The sequence below is a fragment of the Sander lucioperca genome, chromosome 1 (genome assembly GCF_008315115.2).
Source record: "Sander lucioperca isolate FBNREF2018 chromosome 1, SLUC_FBN_1.2, whole genome shotgun sequence".
In the NCBI taxonomy this organism is placed as follows: Eukaryota; Metazoa; Chordata; class Actinopteri; order Perciformes; family Percidae; genus Sander; species Sander lucioperca.
Genome location: NC_050173.1, coordinates 10,837,559 through 10,857,471, shown reverse-complemented (window position 1 = coordinate 10,857,471; position 19,913 = coordinate 10,837,559). Strand labels below are relative to the sequence as shown.

The window sequence follows — 19,913 nt, the reverse complement described above, 5'->3', positions numbered from 1 at the left end:
TAATAGTAATATACAGGCTTATATTGGAATCTCTTAGGCCTACATGGTGTACCTATATTTAAATAAACACACAGTAGCAGAGTTTATGCAGTGTCTTTTATTTTACTTGTGTTTTTTTCATCGTTTACTTGTGGCCATTAACAACACTTCAAAAGAGAAACGAAAACTTGAAGAATAAATAAAAATGTTGTGCATCATCATGTTTCCTGTATTGAGTAGGCTATCATTGCCAAACATAACACTATACCTTTTAAAAGTGAGGAATAATATCCTGTCTCATTTGTATAGCCCCCAGTTGGGGCTGTGCTGGACACTGCTCTCTGGGCATCGGGTCATCTGGCTCCATCACTACATTTAAGCTATGGCACCCTGTTTTCCTGAGCGATGTTGTGCAGAACCCCACAGGCTAAAACACTGTTGCAGACTTTTTCTGGCGTGTATAGTAGTATAGTAGGGCGCCCCCCCCACCCACTGATGCAAGACAGAGCCATCTGCCCTTAATCAATCCGATGGAGCGCTCCACCGTGGCCCGTGCGCGTACGTGTGCACTGTTGTACCGGCGCATAGAGGTCTTCTAAAAGAGCCAGATCTGCCATTGCTGATAAGTGATCAACTGATGACTTCTCCTTCTCCTGTTAAACTGATTATATGCTGCTCCACAAGTCCACACTGACTCTAAAACTTGCGTACACAAGTTCAGACCAGACGTGAAATTTTATCGCAGCCTACGCTCATGTTCAAATTGATAAATGCCTTGCTTTGCGTAGGAATCGGCGCACGCCCATCCTACGCCTGTTTTATAAATGAGGGCCATTGTCACTGCCCCTCAGCACAATAACAAAAGCCATGGGTACACTTGTCTTAATCTTGTCTTAATGTCTCAATGCAACTTTTATCATCCGATCATGTCAGGACACATTAACTGTCAAGTCTGTGCACTCCGAGATTAGATCTTGCTCACATTAGGTTCCCATCAGCCAGACCACATGCCGAGGTGGCCTGGCTTGCTAGGTGGCTAGCTCTCAGTGCTCAAGTGCCATTTTGGATGCACCTATTGTGCATGAATAACGTTATATCCACTATCTGATCAGGCAGGTCGAATTGAAGTGTTAATTGCGGACAAATGTGAGTTCTGATCTGGCGCATCTGATCATCAAGGTAGCATTAAAAACAAGTGTAATCACATCCAAAGTCTTGCCTGCCATTATGTTAGGTTTTTCACGTCTTTCGTAACCAATTATTCGTTTGCCAGACTTCGTAATAACTCTGTCAGTGACGGGCTTCTACTCACTATAACTTATGGAGCTAATGCAAAAGTTAGCATGGTACTTCCAGTATTTAGCAGCAGGGGGACTTATATTGGGAAATTTGTTAGGGCTCCATCAGGAAAGAATAGGTCCATGAATGCCCGGCATTCAGATATGGGGATGAACACCAAGTTCAAACAGAGTTAGGGTACAGAAGTTCAAACAGAATTAAGGCACAAAAGAGGGCACAAGCTAGGACATGCTGTGCATGCAGTGCAATACAGCACAAAGAGATACACACAAGCACAGGCTGAATATAGAAAGCACACAAAACCAATTAGGAGCTGGCACATGAGTATGGTATGTACACATTTTGAAACAGGAGCTAACAAGGGAAAGAATGAATTAGTACATCAGCTTTAATTAGTACCAGAAATAATACCAACATCAATATGAAGTCAATTCTTTCCTAATTAACAGACATAATATTCAGAGTACTATTATGTAATACATTTCAATACTCTTTTTCAACAGTTTAGAGCTATTTAATTAACAAGACCTTTTTGTGTCTTAGTTCTAGTTGGATTTTTTTTTTTTTTAATGAAAAAGATGTATCATCTTTCTCTCCTTTAACTGTTCTTGGCTACCTTTCCTCATCTTGTTCTAAGGAGACTAAATAAAACACGCGTCTGTCAGAGTCAGGTAAAGCTGCACGGGTTCTCCACACTTTTCTCTGTGTGTTCGTTGGCTGATGTACAAACCTGGAATGCTTTAGTGCTTCTGCAGTTAACTCCTATCCAACTTTCTGCCCAATGGCTATCAAAACAGTGGCATTGTGATTCATAGTTATTGTTGTTTGACTGAAAGTTGAGATTCTATTCATACCATTCATGTTAATGGATAACAGTGTGGCTCCTAAGTGATTTTGGTGTAAATTTTCTATTTGAGTTTTTTTTTTTACTTTTACTATCTGAATTCTTTCATCATCACATGCCAGAGATGTAAGGCAAAATAAAGGAAAAGTGCAAAGGCAGAGAGAGGAAAAGAGCAAAAGAAAAAGGAAGGGAGGAGGGAAAGAGCAGAGTGGAGGAAAGGGCAAGACCAACATCTTGTCACCACCTGGGTCCCAGCTTGCTGCCTGGGGATGTTGCCTTTACATAAGAACACTGGACTGAGCTGCAGTCGAGAAAGAAATTACATTGAATAACACACTGTTCTCAGCGCAAAGGGGGACTAACCATCTACAGCAGTGCCTTACACACATTGCAGCACAGACAGACCTTCACATGCACACCATGATTCTCCAACAAACGCTAGCTGTCATTTCTGATTTCTGCCTTTCCATACATACAAACACAGGTCTGCAGAAAAGAGGCACATAGACAATAACAAAGCCAATCAGCTATGAAAAAGCTAATATTAAAAAATCCCCCCAATTGAAATCATCATAATTGAATAATAATAAACAAAGTATCATTTTAGACCAACTATTAAATGTAGTTAAATAAAGGTGATTTCTGGCCCAGGTCCAAGGCCAAGTCACATTGATCACATTTCGGACTCTTCTGACCTTTTTCTTGACTTTTGCAGGCGGCTTAAAAAACACACTTAAAAAAACACAGCCAACCTCATGAAATGATACCTTACTATTTGAAGGTCATAAGCAGATAGTTACATATATTGTCTTACTTCGTCTACAACATTAGAGTTTTTATAAGAAGTTAAGGATTATTAATTTTAACAGAACCATTAACACACTTTGTTGAAGAAAAGTGTATGAATAGATCACTTACATAATGCCAAAAATAATCAGCTGTCATGACCTACAGGGCAGCAGTGGATCACAAGTTTGAAGCACATGAGAGATAAACTTGTGAAACAGGGCCATCAGTGAGGTATACTTTCAAAGAACTGTTGCCAAGGACAATAAAAGTAGCACATGCTCTGGCCAGTACAAGACAAAAAACAATCAAATAATGAAATCTGTTTGAATTGAATGTGTTTCAGTTTGAGAGATCAAATTACAGCCAAGTGTAAAAACAGACAGGATAAATCTGTTACAGGATAAAAGTATTTTTCAGTGATGGCTTCGAATTGGACAAAGGTTTAGAAATCATCAGAGGTAAGGTGGACAGCTTGCTGAAACAAAAAATTAGAGGAGCTTGTGTTTGACTCATCTTGCTGAAAGACCGTTTACACCACCAACATTAGGGGATCATGGGACTTGTATGTCCTGGCCATCTTAACAAAGACAATAGTTTTGTGTGGTCTTACCTTTGTAATAAGAGTGCGGTACTCTTCTACCTGGTGGTCATTGTTATGGCAGCCTGCCAGGAGCTGCCACACCTCCCCACGGAGAGCCTCAGGGATGCCACTCCGTACCAAAGCTGGCAGCTGCCTGGGACGCACTGATAAGTTCAAATGCCTGTGAGAGGAGAGGAGAGGGGAGGGGGAGTTAACTATCACAGTTTATCAAAGACATCCTAATTTTATGTCACAAGTTCCTGCACTGCAATTTTTCTGGGCACACCTGCCTACCATATCTACCCACAACAATGTTTTCATTGGCTCTAAATCATTTCTAAAAAGAACCATCATCATCTCTACAGATGGTCAGCTGGACCAAGATGAAGATCATGGGCCAAGTATAAGGATTTACATGCATAGTGGTCTAAAAAGCTCCAGTCCTACCTCCCACAAGGGATACAATCAATCAAAGGCTCAAATGTCACTGTCTCAGAATGTTAATTATGTGCTATTTTTGTACGGAAACGTAACAAATGCCTTTTTTCTCTGACATTTGCATAGTAGTTTTGCTTTATTTTACCCCTGCACTATTTTTTAGCAGGATACGAAAACAATAGACAATAGCAGACAATAAGCCAATAGAAAATTACAGCAACAATACACAAAGGCCAGTTTTAATGCCTTCCTTCCTCATCTTCACATTTGAATGTTGAAGCTGTTGGCGACACTGTATGCATCATAGAATGAACTCAGGCATCTGCCCGACAACTAGTGAGTAACAAAAACAGAATCAGAGATATAGAGAGAAGGAGAAGGTGAACATGGAGGCACAGCTGTATCTACCTAACAACTATCGCCTGACTGGAGCAAATAAAAAATCCCTAACTCCCTGAAGATTCTCTCACTTTTCCCTCCTTTCTTAATTTATCCCTCTCTATTTTCTGAGTTAGTTTGGTTTATTTGTCAGGTTATGCAATATGTGGCATTTTCTGTTGAGACTAAGAAAGGAAACAAAAGTATACTGTGTACGTGTGTGCATGCATGTGTGCGTGCATGTGACGTAAGTAATGCCAGGCTTGGCCCTTAGGGGCATAAGATTGTAAAGGGCTTTCTGTGATTTGCCTCTCTGTGCTCCCTGAGCCCTGCATCCCACAATGCCACAGCACACACTCTCCAGCTCACACACAACATCACCAATCACTCGCAAAAAGCAAAGTATTATGACAGGCTAGTCTGAAGATTACTTTCTTTTTAGGCATTATTTTTATAAAAGAAGTGAGGCAAATACCACTGTGTCAACATTTGGCATTGTCAAAGGGCATTATATACGTACACCCAAATATAGTGAGTAATGAAAAAGAAAAAAAGATAAATTTATTACGATAAACATAGATGAGTTGAAACAAATCAATTATATATACAGTATGTATTGTATAAATGCAACCAAATTATACTGTTCTATTGAAAAACATAAATGAGAACAGACAGGGAGAAAGAGAGAGGCAAGCTATACGTGAGTGCATGTGCGCGTGTGTGTGCGTGCGCGCGCGCATGCGTGTATATGTGTGTGTGTGTGTGTGTGTGTGTGTGTGTGTGTGTGTGTGTGTGTGTGTGTGTGTGTGTGTGTGTGTGTGTGTGTGTGTGTGTGTGTGTGTGTGTGTAGAGCTTAACTTACAGCTAATTAAAGTCCGGGCAGTTTCAATTCAGTTCATCACGAGCTTTTGATTTTTAAAAAATGCAGTAATGGAAGAGGGAAGCCATCTTAATAAGCTGCTCAGGGCTCCAGACCAACTTTTTTTTGTGTAGCCCCTAAGGGCACAGGCAGAAAATTAAGGGCCGCGCACCTTAAATCGACCTGTAACGCAATTTTTCACATTTTCCTTATTTTAACTGTTGATAAAGGCTTTGGTAATAAACACAAAAACTACAATGTGCCGTTTTATTTTAGTTTACAGTCACATTTTAATTGAATGGTGCTTAACAAATGCAAATTCAGAAATGTAAACAAAGTATTATTATTATTATTATTATCATCAAACAGGCTCTCCCTCCCTCCTCTCCGTCTTTTTTTTTGTTAACACTTCCAAGGAAAGGGGAGTATCTAACACAGAGACTATATATTGAGACTATAAACAAAGGCTAAGGCTAACTCCTTATCGGCTATCACTATGCAGCCTTTTCCTCGCCAATGTACAATCTTTAGCAAACAAAACAGATTAACTTTGGCTGTGTGTCACCACTTATAAATGAATTATGGCGAGTTACCCTATGCCCCGAAAGCTAGCGTTAGCAGCTAATCACCGGTTTGCAGTAGCTTGTTTCAAGCTAGAGACACATTCGATTAGCATGAAAACATATCCCAGAGAACGATCCACTCGGTACACATATGCTATTAACCCCTAGGTTCATATTGCGCCGGAATCGCCCTTTAACGAGGGAACAAAGCCTTACCATTTGGATAATAAGTCCCCCCAGGTCTCCAGGATCTTCTCTGCACACTCCTTGGAAACATCACCTGACCCGCTGAGTAAAGGCTCATCATTATCTGGACACAGAAGGTACAAACACAAAGTAAGATCCCTTATTGTCATTTTTCTTCTTCTTAGATTTGCCCTTGAAATGCCCCAGATTACACACAATTTACCAGAGCTAGTGCATGTGAAATGAAAATGATTAAATAAATGTGAGGACTTAAAAAGGTATTATATGCAGTATATTACTAAAAAAACATGACCCACTAGAAATGTGTGACAGTGTCTGTATCTGCAGAGACCCTGTATTTTCTCTTTTCATCTTATTTTGCTGTATTCAGGACATTTATGAGCACCTTTGGGTCCCACGCTGAGTGTGTAACCCCCAGCCAATAACATAACAGCATGCAGGGTGTGCAGCCCTTTCTCATTCCCAATACCGCCGCTTGGTCACACCCTCTGGCATCTGATACCGACGCACAAGACACCCTTTAACATATTATGATACAAAGCGGCGGGATTTGACGAAGAACGAGTTGTTACATCGCTGTGTGCTTTTATGCGTTTCCCCAGCTCCTGGTCTCTCTCCTATGCTGTGCTGCATCTGTTTGACTGAAACACGCACACATGCAGCGATAGGATGAAGCTCTGCATTCAAACAAAACCCAGGAATGCAGCACCTTCCCGCAGGGTTGTGCGGAGGTGTATGTTTATTTGTGCTTTAGAACAAAACCAGCATAAAACAATCAGAAAAGAACGTTTTATTCCTCTGATTGACTGCTTTCTTCACGCTAACGGTGCTGCCTCTCATCCTTCACCCTCTAGCTCACTCGACCACCTCTGCTCACTCTCTCTGGCTCGTTGAGCAGAGGCCAACTTTGAATACTGTGTTTACAAATACCAACCTACAAAAATGTTTACCTTTAAGATGTCAATTGTTTCCTCATTTAAAGAGATTGGTGTTTTAAGTCAGCCACAAACCTTCTACTTATTGGTGTTACCAAGATAGTGCCTAAATGTACATACTGCACTTAAAGACACTTTGTTTTTAAGTGCATAATGAAACGTTTATATCACAGGCTGCGATCATCTGTTTTGATGTTTTGTGATGTTGTATACTGTATGTTTTGTGGTCTTCTGCATCTGAGCTGTGGTCATGATAATATTGAACTTGAACAACAGCTCTGAAAATAGATGTATTTTTTTTGATAAACTACATGACTACCTAGCTGTGGAATTTCATGATCTAAACAAATTGTTGTAAAATGTTACTATCTCTATGTACTGTGGTATCTAAACTGTGGACATGCAGTCCAAAGAGTGAGATCAAACTGTACCAATATATGTTCAGGGCCAATATACCAAGGACTAACACACACACACACACACACACACAAAAAACTGGGTAAGTAGTCTGTGAGGATACAGTACAAACGGTTCTGTAACACAGCGTCTGATCTCCCATGGGATTTTGAGAAACACAAGTCTATATCTGGTACAGCTCCACAGGGTAGAGTTTGAATTTGTATCAGTCATCAAGTCAGGGTATAAATGTAAATGTTAAACGCTAAATATCAGCATAACCTTGTTAAATGTCATGCTGCTGGGGAGTAATACTTTTATTATTGTGTTTTGGAGGTGCATGCTTCTGAATGAGCACAATGCTGATAAAGGGCACCACAATGTTTCAGCATTCCAGATTAAAAGAATACATTTATATTATCTTGCCAGTTAAGTGTCTGCTTTGAGGCTGTTTATGTGTCTGACGAGTTCAAACCATTTTCATATGGTTCTGCTAGGCAGGCTTCTTCTGTAGTTCTATGTGGTCATGTTTGCAAAGAATATTTCCATATGGCTTACATAAATAAATTATACCCTTTGCTATATCAGAAATTTGATTTTTAATAACATACTTGCTATCCTTCTGTATTGTGTGCCTTTAATAAAATAACAATCCCATAAGAGGTGACTAAGTGAAAAAGTAAGACAGTATCCAATCACCTTCCTCTTCATCATCCTCAGGTGGTGAAGGGACAGTGGTACCAGTCCCAGTGGGCAGGATGCCGGGACTAGCTGTGGTCTTCCGTTTCTCTCGCTCAGTCTCGCTTTCCAAACTCACCACCTCATAAAGTGTGTCGGAGGAAGGACTCTTACGCTCCTTACGCTCCATCTGAAGAGAGATGATTGGTTAGTAAAAACATATATCACATTTCTTTTTTTTTTTCTTTAAATATTACTTAGCAATTACAAAATCATAGTTTATCAACAAACTGATTGTGTTGCATCATTGCAGGTCACAGCTGATATATGGTGCAATTCACAGAGACCATCACTTGAATTGATTTAATCACAAATGGAAAATTGTGCAATGACTTGACATACCTGTCGTAGTTTAAGGTAGAAGGTCTCAGTGTAGTTACGCTTGCTGAAGGGCCAGAACAGCCTGTCATTCGGGGAGCAGACTCTGACCCTCGTCTCCAGCAGAAAACGGACTGGCTCCTCCACCTCTGTGATCACCAGGTCCACTGCTGTCGTCATGTACATGAATTTATCTGGAAAAATAAGAAAATGGCTAAAATGTTATTTCCCAGTATTTGATTCCCCTCTATGCACCATCTATAACAAATACATATTTAAACCAAACCCTGTAACTGTGTGATTTATGAGAACATTGTTCATTGATTTTAGAGAATAATTGTTTGAAGGTAGATTGGTGGTGTAGGTACAGCAAGATAAGGATGGAACAAAGTCAGTGCCTGGGTATGTATCTGTCATCTGTTCAAATACTATAGCTTCTGCATTTTATGCAACATTATTTTTTAACAGGGATGTCAATTATTAAAGTACAGTTTCCATGCCTATTTAGTGTAGCTATAATTTTACAATAAATTGCTCTTTCACAGCTTGATTTGTGCAACCAGCGGGAAGTGATTTTCACACTTGGAAATGTGTTAAATATTAGTGTGAAAATATGTGTGAATAAACAAACCAAGGAAATAATAACTGTTGAAAATCATTCCGTTTTATGTGAATTTTTGACAGATTTTTGGCTGTTACCTTTGGGCGTTTCCTCATTCACAGGCTGGAACTGAGGCGTTTTGGGGTTCCAACTTCCTGTGATGATGTAAGACTTCCCGTCGGAACTCTTTCCCATTGACTCCTGAAGGGGCACAAGTTTGAGGAAGTTAGCAAACACACACAAACACAAAATGACACACACACATAAAAACAGTCACCCACCAGATCTAGCAGGTGCATGTCGCTGTTCTTCACATTTTTCCCTGGGCTGAGCAGGAGGCCGAAACACCTGGAGAGGACACAACACACACACACACAAACAAACATGCCCAAACAGGCGCACACACACACACACACACACACACACACACACACACACACACACACACAAACACAAGAGAGAGAGAGAAAAAAAGTGTAATGAATAGGATTATATAAGACAGAAGGGAGAGAAAAAAAAGAAAAAAACAGAGCGAGAGCGGGAACCAGACACAGAACAATAAATCTTCCTATATATATAACCATCACATGTTACCGCAAATAGCTTCCTGGACTGAACCTCTAACACAGACCAGAACATGGAGAATATTAAACACAGCCCTTCAATCCTTACCTTCTCTGGGTTCATTAAACAATAACAAACCACTGTGAAAATGGAAGTCCGCAAAAAGGTGATGGAATGTTTACATTTCAACTGATTTATCAAACCGTGGAAAATGAGGAGCCTAGGAGACAGACTCACATCAATCACAGTCTTAAAACCGTGCCGGAACACTTAAAACCTGAACGCAACCCTAACCCGACACACGGATGTAAAGATGTTCACCGGTGTGTGTTTAACAATTATAGTTGAGTACATGGAGGATTCTCAGTCCGTCTGACAGATGCATGACAGATTCTCTCCTTAGATATTTTCCTTTTAGGAGAATTCCAAAGTGACAAAAAATAGTAAATTATATCCTCTATTCACTTGGTTGTTTACATTAATCTAGATTATTTTTGCATGCTTTAATCATGTTTAGAGATATACTTGTCTTAGTTGGAAAAAAAGAAACTATTATTCATCAAATAGAATCATACAGTATAATGTAGTGAAATTTAATCTCTGCACTTAACTCATCCTAAACATTATGAGCAGTGGACAGCGACATACAGAGTCCGGGGAGCAACTTGGGGTTCAGTGTCTTGCTCAAGGACACTTCGGCATGTGGCCGGAGGAGCCTGGGATCAGACCACCAATCTTGTGGTTGAGGGCTGACCCACTCTACCTTTGAGCCACAGCCAGTATTTCAGAATAAATCTTCTTTAAAGAAACAACTCGCACATCCAAAAATTCTTCTGTGCAGGTGAGTTGGAAAATATCATCAACTTGGAACAAAGGAAAAATTCCTGCACTCTGCTCTTGCTACAACATCACCATTTATTTATAGAAAAATAACGTTTCGGTCCATCCGTACCTTCGTCAAGAGTATAAAGAGAGTAAAAGGGTTATTTCTGTTGAGAATGAGTAAAAAACTTAAAAAGAGCACTGAACACAAGGAGCTGACAATGTCTTTTAATGAACACTTCCTGTATGCCTTAAGGTCATAACTCATCACAAGCCATAACATCACTGACTTGATGTTATATCTTATCTGAATAACAAAAAAAAAATTCAGTAGACCTATGGCACTGTATATTAAACTTGTGTGTGTGTGTGTGTGTGTGTGTGTGTGTGTGTGTGTGTGTGTGTGTGTGTGTGTGTGTGTGTGTGTGTGTGTGTGTGTGTGTGTGTGTGTGTGTGTGTGTGTGTGTGTGTGTATTTTACCTCTCAATAGCCAGTTCCTTATTGGATGTCTGCTGGACATAAATGACAATTTTCTTATCCATTCCTGCACGCAGCTTGAAGCTCTGCTTGTCCTTGTCTTTTGCTACAGCACTGAATATGTGAAAACAATAATTATTACACACATTTCAACAGCAGAAACATCATCAACAGAAAAAACAGAGATGAATGTGACAAAAAAAGTGCTTCTGTTACTAGACAACTAGACCAATGAAATACATGACTAATCAATTTGAAAGAAAAAGAAAGACCATGGCTCATATTCAGAATAGACTCATTTTTCATAATAAAAGCTTAGGAAAACATTAAGTCCAAGGATTCTTGAATTTAAAACATATCCATTAAGCAATTTGAAATATATTGCAAATATGATTTCAGGCAGTGCTCAGATCACAAAAACGTGTCTCTTTGTGAAAAGGGACTTAATGTACTAGTTACAGCTTAGTCAACTATGCTATCAAACTGAGTCACGGTTCTACACCGTAACTAGGTCCTCTGAATGCAGATAAACAAGCTTGTTTGCAACCTTTTAAAGTAAAAAAGTATTTAAATATTCTAACTATATACAGTTCATATAGAGCATTCTCTCCATAGCTTATTTCCACAGGGAAAGAATGGTTTCACACAAAAACAGTAATGTACTTGCATGTGAGCGCTGCATGTTTGCTTAGAAATCAGCACACTAAAAATAATCAACAGAGAGCTAATGAGGAGGAAATATGTGCTGGCTATAAATAACCAGAGGCATACTTTTAGTTTGTTTTGTTTTCCAAATAAGTATCTAGGGCTGTTTTTTAGCACAAGGAAGTGACTCAGTAGTATGGGAAAACAAAATAAAAAAGGTCAGGGGAGACGGGTTGAACAGAGCAAACAGAGGAACTTTCTGTTGGGTTCTCTATCAATGCGTGAAAAAGAGTGTAATTTTAATCTATAAGAGTGGTCACAATATCAGTTTACTGTGAGTCAGGAAGGAATATACAGTCCCTCTTTTTTGTCCGTGATCCTCTTAGTGATTTAAAAAAAAAAAATCATTTTACAGTTACTTCCATAATGTTCATGTTTCATTTACTGACAAATTCATTTTGTACATAGGCCAATGATGCTTCCCTCGTGGGTAGTATGTACCCCACATGCTGTCCACCCTGGAAAGGTTTGTGACTTCTGTAACTAGATCACCCAAAAGTGTGCTAACTTTAAACACTTAATCCCCAAAAGTGGGGCTGCATGTGCCTGTGTATATGTGCAGGTAATTTGGTGATGAACTTGGATCATTTAGTGGCCATTTTTATTCAACGCTCATTTTGTAGTTTGTAAAAAAATAGTGGTGCCACTGAAAATAACATTTTGATGATGATGATGTTTAAGGGTTCTATACATTTTCCAATTTTCCAATTTTCCAAAATGTCATACGTTACTGTCCACTGTCGATTAAAGCTCGTATTCAATACAGTTCTGATGACTAGACAGTATGCCCACATCTACGGGCCATAAAGTTCATTCTTCTCTGGCAAAAGTCACAATAGACTCAACAAAAAGAAGTTCCATATGTTTACAGACTTCTATGCATGTCCAAAGTATTTTAAGACATTGCATTACATATTAATGTTTCACAATTTATACCACTTTGTAAGCATCATAAATGATGATTCCATGCTCTAAACATTGAAATGCATTATGAGTGAATGCATGTCTTACCTGAAAGTACCCTTGCCATCATCCTCTTTGATTTCCAGGCTGACGGTAAAGGTAAACAAGTCACTGTCAGGGGTGAGTGGAGCAGGCTGCTGAGATGACAGAACTGCCTTCTTAGCTGACCGCCGAAACGCTGTGGCAAAGCTGTACAGTATTCTACTCACCTGCAGGAGGAAGGTAAACACACATAAAACACTTTATAATAAACACAAAATGAAGCCACTATAATGGGGAGGCCTAATAATACAGATATACAATTCAATAATTTATTCAATAATTCAATAACCTCCACATCCACAGATCTGGTTTTGAGCAGTTTAATGTAGGAACTATTTTCTTTCTACCAAACTACACCCATCAACCATGTCACGATGCAGAAGTCCCTCGTGGTCTGAGATTGCAAGCTTGTGGAGATAAGTTGCTAATCAATACTGCTAGCTCACCTGAGCTAGCTAATGTCACAGCTTAGCCAAGGAGGACGCCATTAATGTTTACATCTTACGCTGTCACAAGCATGAGCCTCTCGTCCATGAGTTGGCTTCCTTCTGTGTGGTGATATGGTTGGCGGGTGTAGTACGGTAGAAAGAAAAAAGTTCCTACATGAAAAATGATCTTGGGTAACTGGGTCATGATTTCTGGAAAGAGACAATGCTGGTGAGTTTTTCAAATGTATTTTTGGCGCTTTGAGCACCACAAGCCGAGTCCATCTAGTTCTGTTATATTCAAGAGAAAGCAGACATTGGGCAACTCACACGAAAACAATCTAGATTGATAAATAGCACTACAGGTAAGAGGAAAAATATGTATTTTTGATTTTGGGGTGAACTGCCCCTATAAGTTAAAAACACAGACAATACTGACAAGTTAGTTAACTTATTAAAACAGAAATCCAATAAAAAACATCCACTGAAGAGATAAACAGTATCACAAGGCTAAATATTGTAGTGTGTTTCTTTGTCTTTGGCACAAAGTTTAGCATCTTCTGTAGCTGAAATGTGTTGTGGACCATAAAATGGGAGTTTTCAAAGCCACTAGGCAAAATAATCAGTACTGAATACTGATTAGTATTGATTAAAAACTTCCCCAAACCTCTGCAGATCTGTAATGCCATTTTGCAATATTGGGCACTAAAAAGCTTACCTAATGACCCACAACTCTACTGACAGCAGATTATCAAAACTATTAAACGTTTTTATTTTACTGATTCACATTTGCCAGTGGTTTTGGATCATCTCTACTTCTGGTAAACAACAGAGCCTGGGGTTTTTTGACTAAGAGGTGGTGTGGAGAAACTGCTGTTATCAATAAATAACGCTCTTTTGTTTTTTTCAAGGCCAGAGTATAAAGCAGCTCCTAAGCTCTCCTACAAAAAGCCTTTGTTATGTTCTCTGTAGCATAGAAGGATGTTAGGGGATCACAGGGGGTTTGTTAATTGACAACGGGGGTCTGGATGTAAGAGATGGGCAATAAGTGGAGTTAGATGGGGGTCCCCCCTGCATGGATTAAATTATAATGTATAACACAGGAGAATTGTTGTTTTGTAAGGTTACATTCAACGCTAGATTCAAAACGGACCAGTTTCGACTGTCTACAAATAGCCTTTTTATTCTTTGTGTGCAGTGTAAAGGTGCTCTATTAGAAATTGGACAGTTGTACTGCAAAAATATCAATCCTGACAAGTAATTTAGGCTAGTACTGGCTGCTTCTCTTATAACAAGACAAACATTATCCCACTCTGTCTTTGTAATCTAGTTTTTTTCCAGGAAAACTGTATCCCACACAAAAAATAAGGCAGATTAATGCATTAATATCTAGAAAACAACACTTGATTCCACAAAAGCTGTCAAACTAACTTATTTCAATTATAGACAAGGAGAGTTGTTTTATCCCACTCATGTTTTCAAGTATTTTTTCAATTTTTTTGTTGGTTTTTTAGCATTGTCAGTTGTTTGCAGTGTAATTAAAATATAATTAGAGAAAAAAATGATTAAGTTTGAACCTTTTCTCTAAACGCTGGAGTTTCATCCAAAGGGTCTGTCCCCTGGTCATTTTTGTACTTAATGCAAAGTCAGAAAAACATTTTAAAATATGTCAAATAAACTGTAGAGGAAATGTTTAAATGTTACTGTTTTTACCCTGAAATTTTTTATGAAATGTTATTACATGAGGTGTTTTGGATTTGGAATCAGCCTTTATCTAAAAAAAAAAAAACTGCCATTAAAGATCTGGAACTTGTTAAGTTTGATGTTACATTGTTTTACTTCCCATACAGGATATTCTTGTTTTTCCAACTTGGCAGCATTATCTTTATTTGCATACTGACATGAAGCTTTGAGACATTTTTAACTGATGTCACGCCAACAATCTGTAACCCTCAACATGTGATTTAATTCGTGTTAGGAACCCAGATCATTTGAGTGTAACAAATCTATTGAAACCATACCAATTTTAACAGTACAAGATATATGGATCACTGGAAGGGAGAAGCATGGTTATGGGCACAAAATGGAGGTGTTGGGTATAAGAGTTAGCAGGGCTTTACATCACCATCAACACCAGAAAACTGGTAATTGTTAGAAACTAGCCTCAGGGCCTGACTAAGAGGTTTGGCACAAAGGGGGTGGAGTAAGGCTGAGGAGGTGGTCTGTCGCTGAACACTGAAGCAGTACTTTAACCCAGTTTCATGACTGATTCCCTATTCTCTTCTTTAATATTACTGCTGAACCTACTGTATATAAGCAATGACATTGCCTCTTCCCTATACATTTACATGGGGGATTGCATGTACTTTGTGTTTGTGTACAGTATGGTGTACATGCGCATTTCAGTGCATGACATAATCCCTTGGGGACCACTGACGAAGCTCCCGCACTGTTGCTGAACCCTGGGGGACAGGCTACAGGGTGATCAACACTTTAAGACAAGGACAATCAGAATACTGCTGACAATATGAGTGTGTACACATGTATATACATGAGTTAAAGAGACAGAAAAAGTGTGGAAAAAAGTGTCATGTGAAACGCAGAGCATTTATAAGCTTTTGCTCCCCCTTTGGGTCACTATCTGAATAGCAGTAACATTGCTTGTTACTGTTTTTCTTTTAGTATGTGTAAGATTGTGCTAAAAGATAGGTTCACAATTATTCAAGTATGACTTAAAACAATAGACAGGTGCCCAAAATGAACATTAATACAGGTTGTGCTTGCTGTAATCATTCCTTCTGTTCATACTGGCCTTTAAAAGATCCCTTACTAATGCACTTCTTACTGCAGTTTATCTGAAGCTATAGTTTCCATTAAAAACATAGTGGATATCTTAATGGCTATTGTTTTAGGACTTTAGGACGAAAATTGTGAACCTATCCATTAAATGTGTCTTCAATAAACATAGTTACACATAAATTAAACAACAATCAATCAATTAATTAATGATTGAATCCCCACCGCTTCTTGGATTTGGCAGCGGAACACATGGATCCTGAAGATCTCAGCATTGTAGTGGCTCTCAGTGAAGGCAAAGCAGTCACTCTCTGGTGTGCCATCATGGCCTCGCACACAGAACAGAATCTTGTAGATAGGGTAGTTGGCGATCTCTGTACAGGTGTTGGGGTCCAGCAACCTGTTAGAATATCAATAAAAAATGTTGCCATTTGATATCTTAAAAGTTGCTGCGTTTGTGTACTGTGCGTATGACATCTAACTGAACATTGAGTGCAACAGTGCACTGTAGAACTGGAACCAATAATCCATATGTTTCCCATACCTGACAGTGCCTTCGGACACGCCTGGCACGGACAGTGTGACATCCAGGGGGAGTTGGCACTGCCCTCTGAGGATACTCATCATACGAAGGGCCTCCACCTCACTGCGGGGGGCGTTGACCGAGGCACACCCAAGATATGTCAGCTGGCTGAACACAACGCTGTCTTCATCTTGGATGGGACTGCCAGGACTGCCATCTGATGATGATTCATCTGCTGCAAAGGGGCAATGGATTGGGAGAGGGGTGGAAAGAAGAGTAGAAGAAAGGAAAGGCAAAGGATTTGCTTATTTTCTAACTCCTATCATGATTTTATGGTTGTAGATCAACATTATTGTCCTCTAACATAAGCTTACTTGCCTTCTGCAAAGTAGAAATGAGGTGAAGTAGCCGTGAGAAGATCAACAGTTTTGTCAATCAGTGAAATTCATGCAAGAAATGCATAGAGGGGATAATAAAAAAAATGGCAAAGTAGTCCCCTGACACAAATATAAAAAAAGAGGCAGCTAAAAGACTTAAAAGTATACTGTTTGATTAAGTCCCATTGTGGCTCACCTCGGTACGATCTCTCATTCAGCTCACTCTCCTGAGCCGTCTGAACAGGAAGCACCATCTCCAACTTGAGCGGTGGTGCGCTCAGAGGGTCAGAGCCTGCCGGTACAGGTGACACTGTAGCAGGAAGAGGGCCATGGTCGCCACCACCAAGGCTGTCCATTCCTGTTTCTGATCTGAGCCCAGTGTCGACTACCGATGGTTCCATGAGGACATCCTCTAACTCTCTCTGGAGCTGCTGCTCACTTCCATTCCCCACAATCTGACACACACACACACACAAGCACACACACACAAAGGAGCAAGGACAAAAGGAGCATAAAATATTTTAACAAAACAAAATCACTGTAGTAACCACCATAACATAGTGAATGTAAGCTAATCTTCCGACCTACATCAACTGCATGACAATTTTCTCTTACATTTTGTAGAAATGGGCGGTGGCACTGGCTGTGCCTTTAACAGTAATTTTGTAATTAATTTCAAGTGATTGCAGTGTGTTTCAGCGGGAAAGATGCCTTATTTCATGTTGGCGGTGAGAGATATATCTTCATTATGTTTCATCCAATATTAGTGATTAGTAGGCAGTGAATTTGAGTTGTAAAATACCTGTATGAAGACATTAGATGAGCAATGCCAACACCAATTGTGTGAACTTATTCCAAAGCTAACACATAGCAATCAAAGAACAAGCTTTAGGCTGGACAAACAATGAGGTGCCACGAAAGGATGCAAGGCCCCATTTCCCCTGCCTGCTGTGGCAGCAGCGTGATGTTAGGTAAGAAAAGCAGACTTAAGCTGCAGAGGGTACTGCTGTGCTGAGCAATAAGGGATAGGACAGACAATTAAGAATAGAGAATCGGATTTTTCAGCCTATGTGTGTGATAATTGAATGGTTGAATATGCAGGTAAAATGTTCCAAGTAGGTAGATTTAGTAGTAATAGTAGATTTCCGTATAGAGAAGTAATTATGTAGAGCAGGGTGGATACTACAGCATCCATGCTAATAGTCCTAATGCCATAAAATGAAAAATAATACATAATTTGAAGACTGATGTAAAGCAACCATCAATTCTAAATGTAGATTCACATATCTGACATAACTGCATCACTATGCAACTGTGGTGGGCCTTGTGATTAACAGGTAGTGCTAAAAGCCTGGGCAATTGTCAGATACAGCTACAGTCCTATATGTGAGAATGTCTATCACTACCATCATCAAAACTTAAGTGTTAAATAGGCTGGCTAGGGCCATCACTCAACAGCCGGCAAAAATACAGAGAGCACAAATAATCACAGACAGAATCACCACGGAATCACATCACAGAAAGAGAGGAAGATAGATACAAGCAAGAAAGAGATACAGAGAGAAGAGGAGAAAAGGAAAGATAGCGAGAGAAGAGACTGACCTTAAAGCTGACCCCTTCCTCAGAAATCACCTGCATAACAAACAACAAGTTTAGACACACTGACTCCTCTCTGACTGGATGGGCTGACTGGGAGGGAAATGTGCACAAGAGTTCGTTGGCGAGAACCAACACATGATATCTGGATGACCAAGCGTCAGGCAATGGAGTGATTTCACCACTAAATATTGAGAACAGTGGATGTGCGTGGTGTACTGCTGTTCTGCCGCCACTAGGCTGCACAAAACTGGTACCTCAACTCGGTTTTCCAACAAAATAATTGTAATCCTTTAACAGACTGTACTCGTGTAAAATGCTAACTTAAGTTCTCTCATCTCCAAGTACAGCAAATAAGGAAAAAAGTGTGACCTCTTCCTATCAACTGAATATACAACATCCATGCTCTGCTGACGCCATCTTGTGGTACATTTACAACTCCAGGTTGACAATTCCTTTCTTTACAAAGAAACACAGGTACAGTACAGGATTGCTATAAACTAATGGACACAGGATGAACATGAGAGCCAGCTACATAAGTGAAAGAGGAGAGGAGAGGAGAGGAGAGGAGAGGAGCTACATTTCTGTCCTCAGAAAGTCTTCATTCTCCTTGTGGAGACACACCCTGGTCACAAAACACCATTATTTCCCCTGACAATGAGTTCAAAGCTCTTAGTAGCTGCATCGCCACACTGTTTGTAAACTAATATCTGCTGAGTGAGTGCTAACTGAAGCACTGACTTGAATCGCAGAGGGCATACTGCATGTCAGACATACTGTATATGATAACACATGCTGTAAGAAGCAGCTAAATGACTGCAGATGGGAGTTCTCCCAAAGTTAAAGGGTCATTTTGGTATTTTTTTTAACCTGGACCCTATTTTCCCATGCACTTCTGTCTAAGTGACTAATGTGAACAAAAATCTTTGAAACTGGTCTAGCATCAAGCAAGAATGTTTTTTTCAACAAGTTTTGTTCACATTAGTCACTTAAGACACAAATGCATGGGAAAATAGGGTCCAGGTTGTAAAATACAGAAATTGCCCTCCAAGTACTCAACTTTGCAGTGGAAGTGGAAAAAACAAATATAATTCTTCACATGTTTGACAGATAGGAACAAGTTATTCACTACAATCAAAACCTGTTACAATGTGCTCTCAATTTCTGGTGATGTGCAAGGATTTAAGGGCTTCCTTACTATAGGAAGCACATGAAAACAGTCAAGCACAAATAAAACACACATATCTAAGACCAACTATGAGAAGAGGGTAGAGTGAGAATGTAGAAAAAGCAAAACAAGAGATGGTTAGCCGCCTTATGGTTAGTGTGAGACTGCATGTTTAAAAAGATGGATGAGAGTTGGAATATGTATGGACTGTGACCTGCAATTATAACAAGTTACACTGATGACAAATAGGTAAAGATGAAATAAACATCAAGACGTTTTGGTAAATCATGCTTTGTTACACTCCTAAATCAGTTTGAACTATTACAATAAACAAGTGCTGATAGGACACCATTTAGCCCACAGCACAGTCTGGCATGTTATCCTACCTATTACTTTGAACATAACTATTGCTTTACAGTAGCAGTAATTTTTCTTATGTAGTCAGGACCCAATTGTGACTATTATCAGTTTGGAGCATACGGTACCCATGATATTCACAGTAAGCATCTTAGGAAATTATTTATGCCCTAT

General features: G+C 39.5%; 1 protein-coding gene across 4 annotated transcripts in view; it reads right to left on the bottom strand.

The window, feature by feature from the left end:
• The window catches only part of LOC116035013 (rab GTPase-activating protein 1), a 71,210-nt gene that overhangs the window by 42,083 nt on the left and 9,214 nt on the right, over positions 1-19,913 (bottom strand). Inside the window, exons 3-14 of one of the 4 annotated variants that reach the window (XM_035995912.1) lie at positions 18,221-18,250; positions 16,815-17,073; positions 16,263-16,479; positions 15,944-16,118; positions 12,504-12,664; positions 10,791-10,901; positions 9,206-9,272; positions 9,023-9,125; positions 8,348-8,517; positions 7,967-8,135; positions 5,946-6,039; positions 3,522-3,672 (exon numbers count right to left, since the gene is read on the bottom strand). In XM_035995912.1, coding sequence (XP_035851805.1) covers positions 3,522-3,672; positions 5,946-6,039; positions 7,967-8,135; positions 8,348-8,517; positions 9,023-9,125; positions 9,206-9,272; positions 10,791-10,901; positions 12,504-12,664; positions 15,944-16,118; positions 16,263-16,479; positions 16,815-17,073; positions 18,221-18,250 — 1,707 coding nt within the window. The remainder of the gene's footprint in view (positions 1-3,521; positions 3,673-5,945; positions 6,040-7,966; positions 8,136-8,347; positions 8,518-9,022; positions 9,126-9,205; positions 9,273-10,790; positions 10,902-12,503; positions 12,665-15,943; positions 16,119-16,262; positions 16,480-16,814; positions 17,074-18,220; positions 18,251-19,913) is intronic. The other 3 variants (XM_031277888.2, XM_035995953.1, XM_035995973.1) reach the window with 3 other exon arrangements.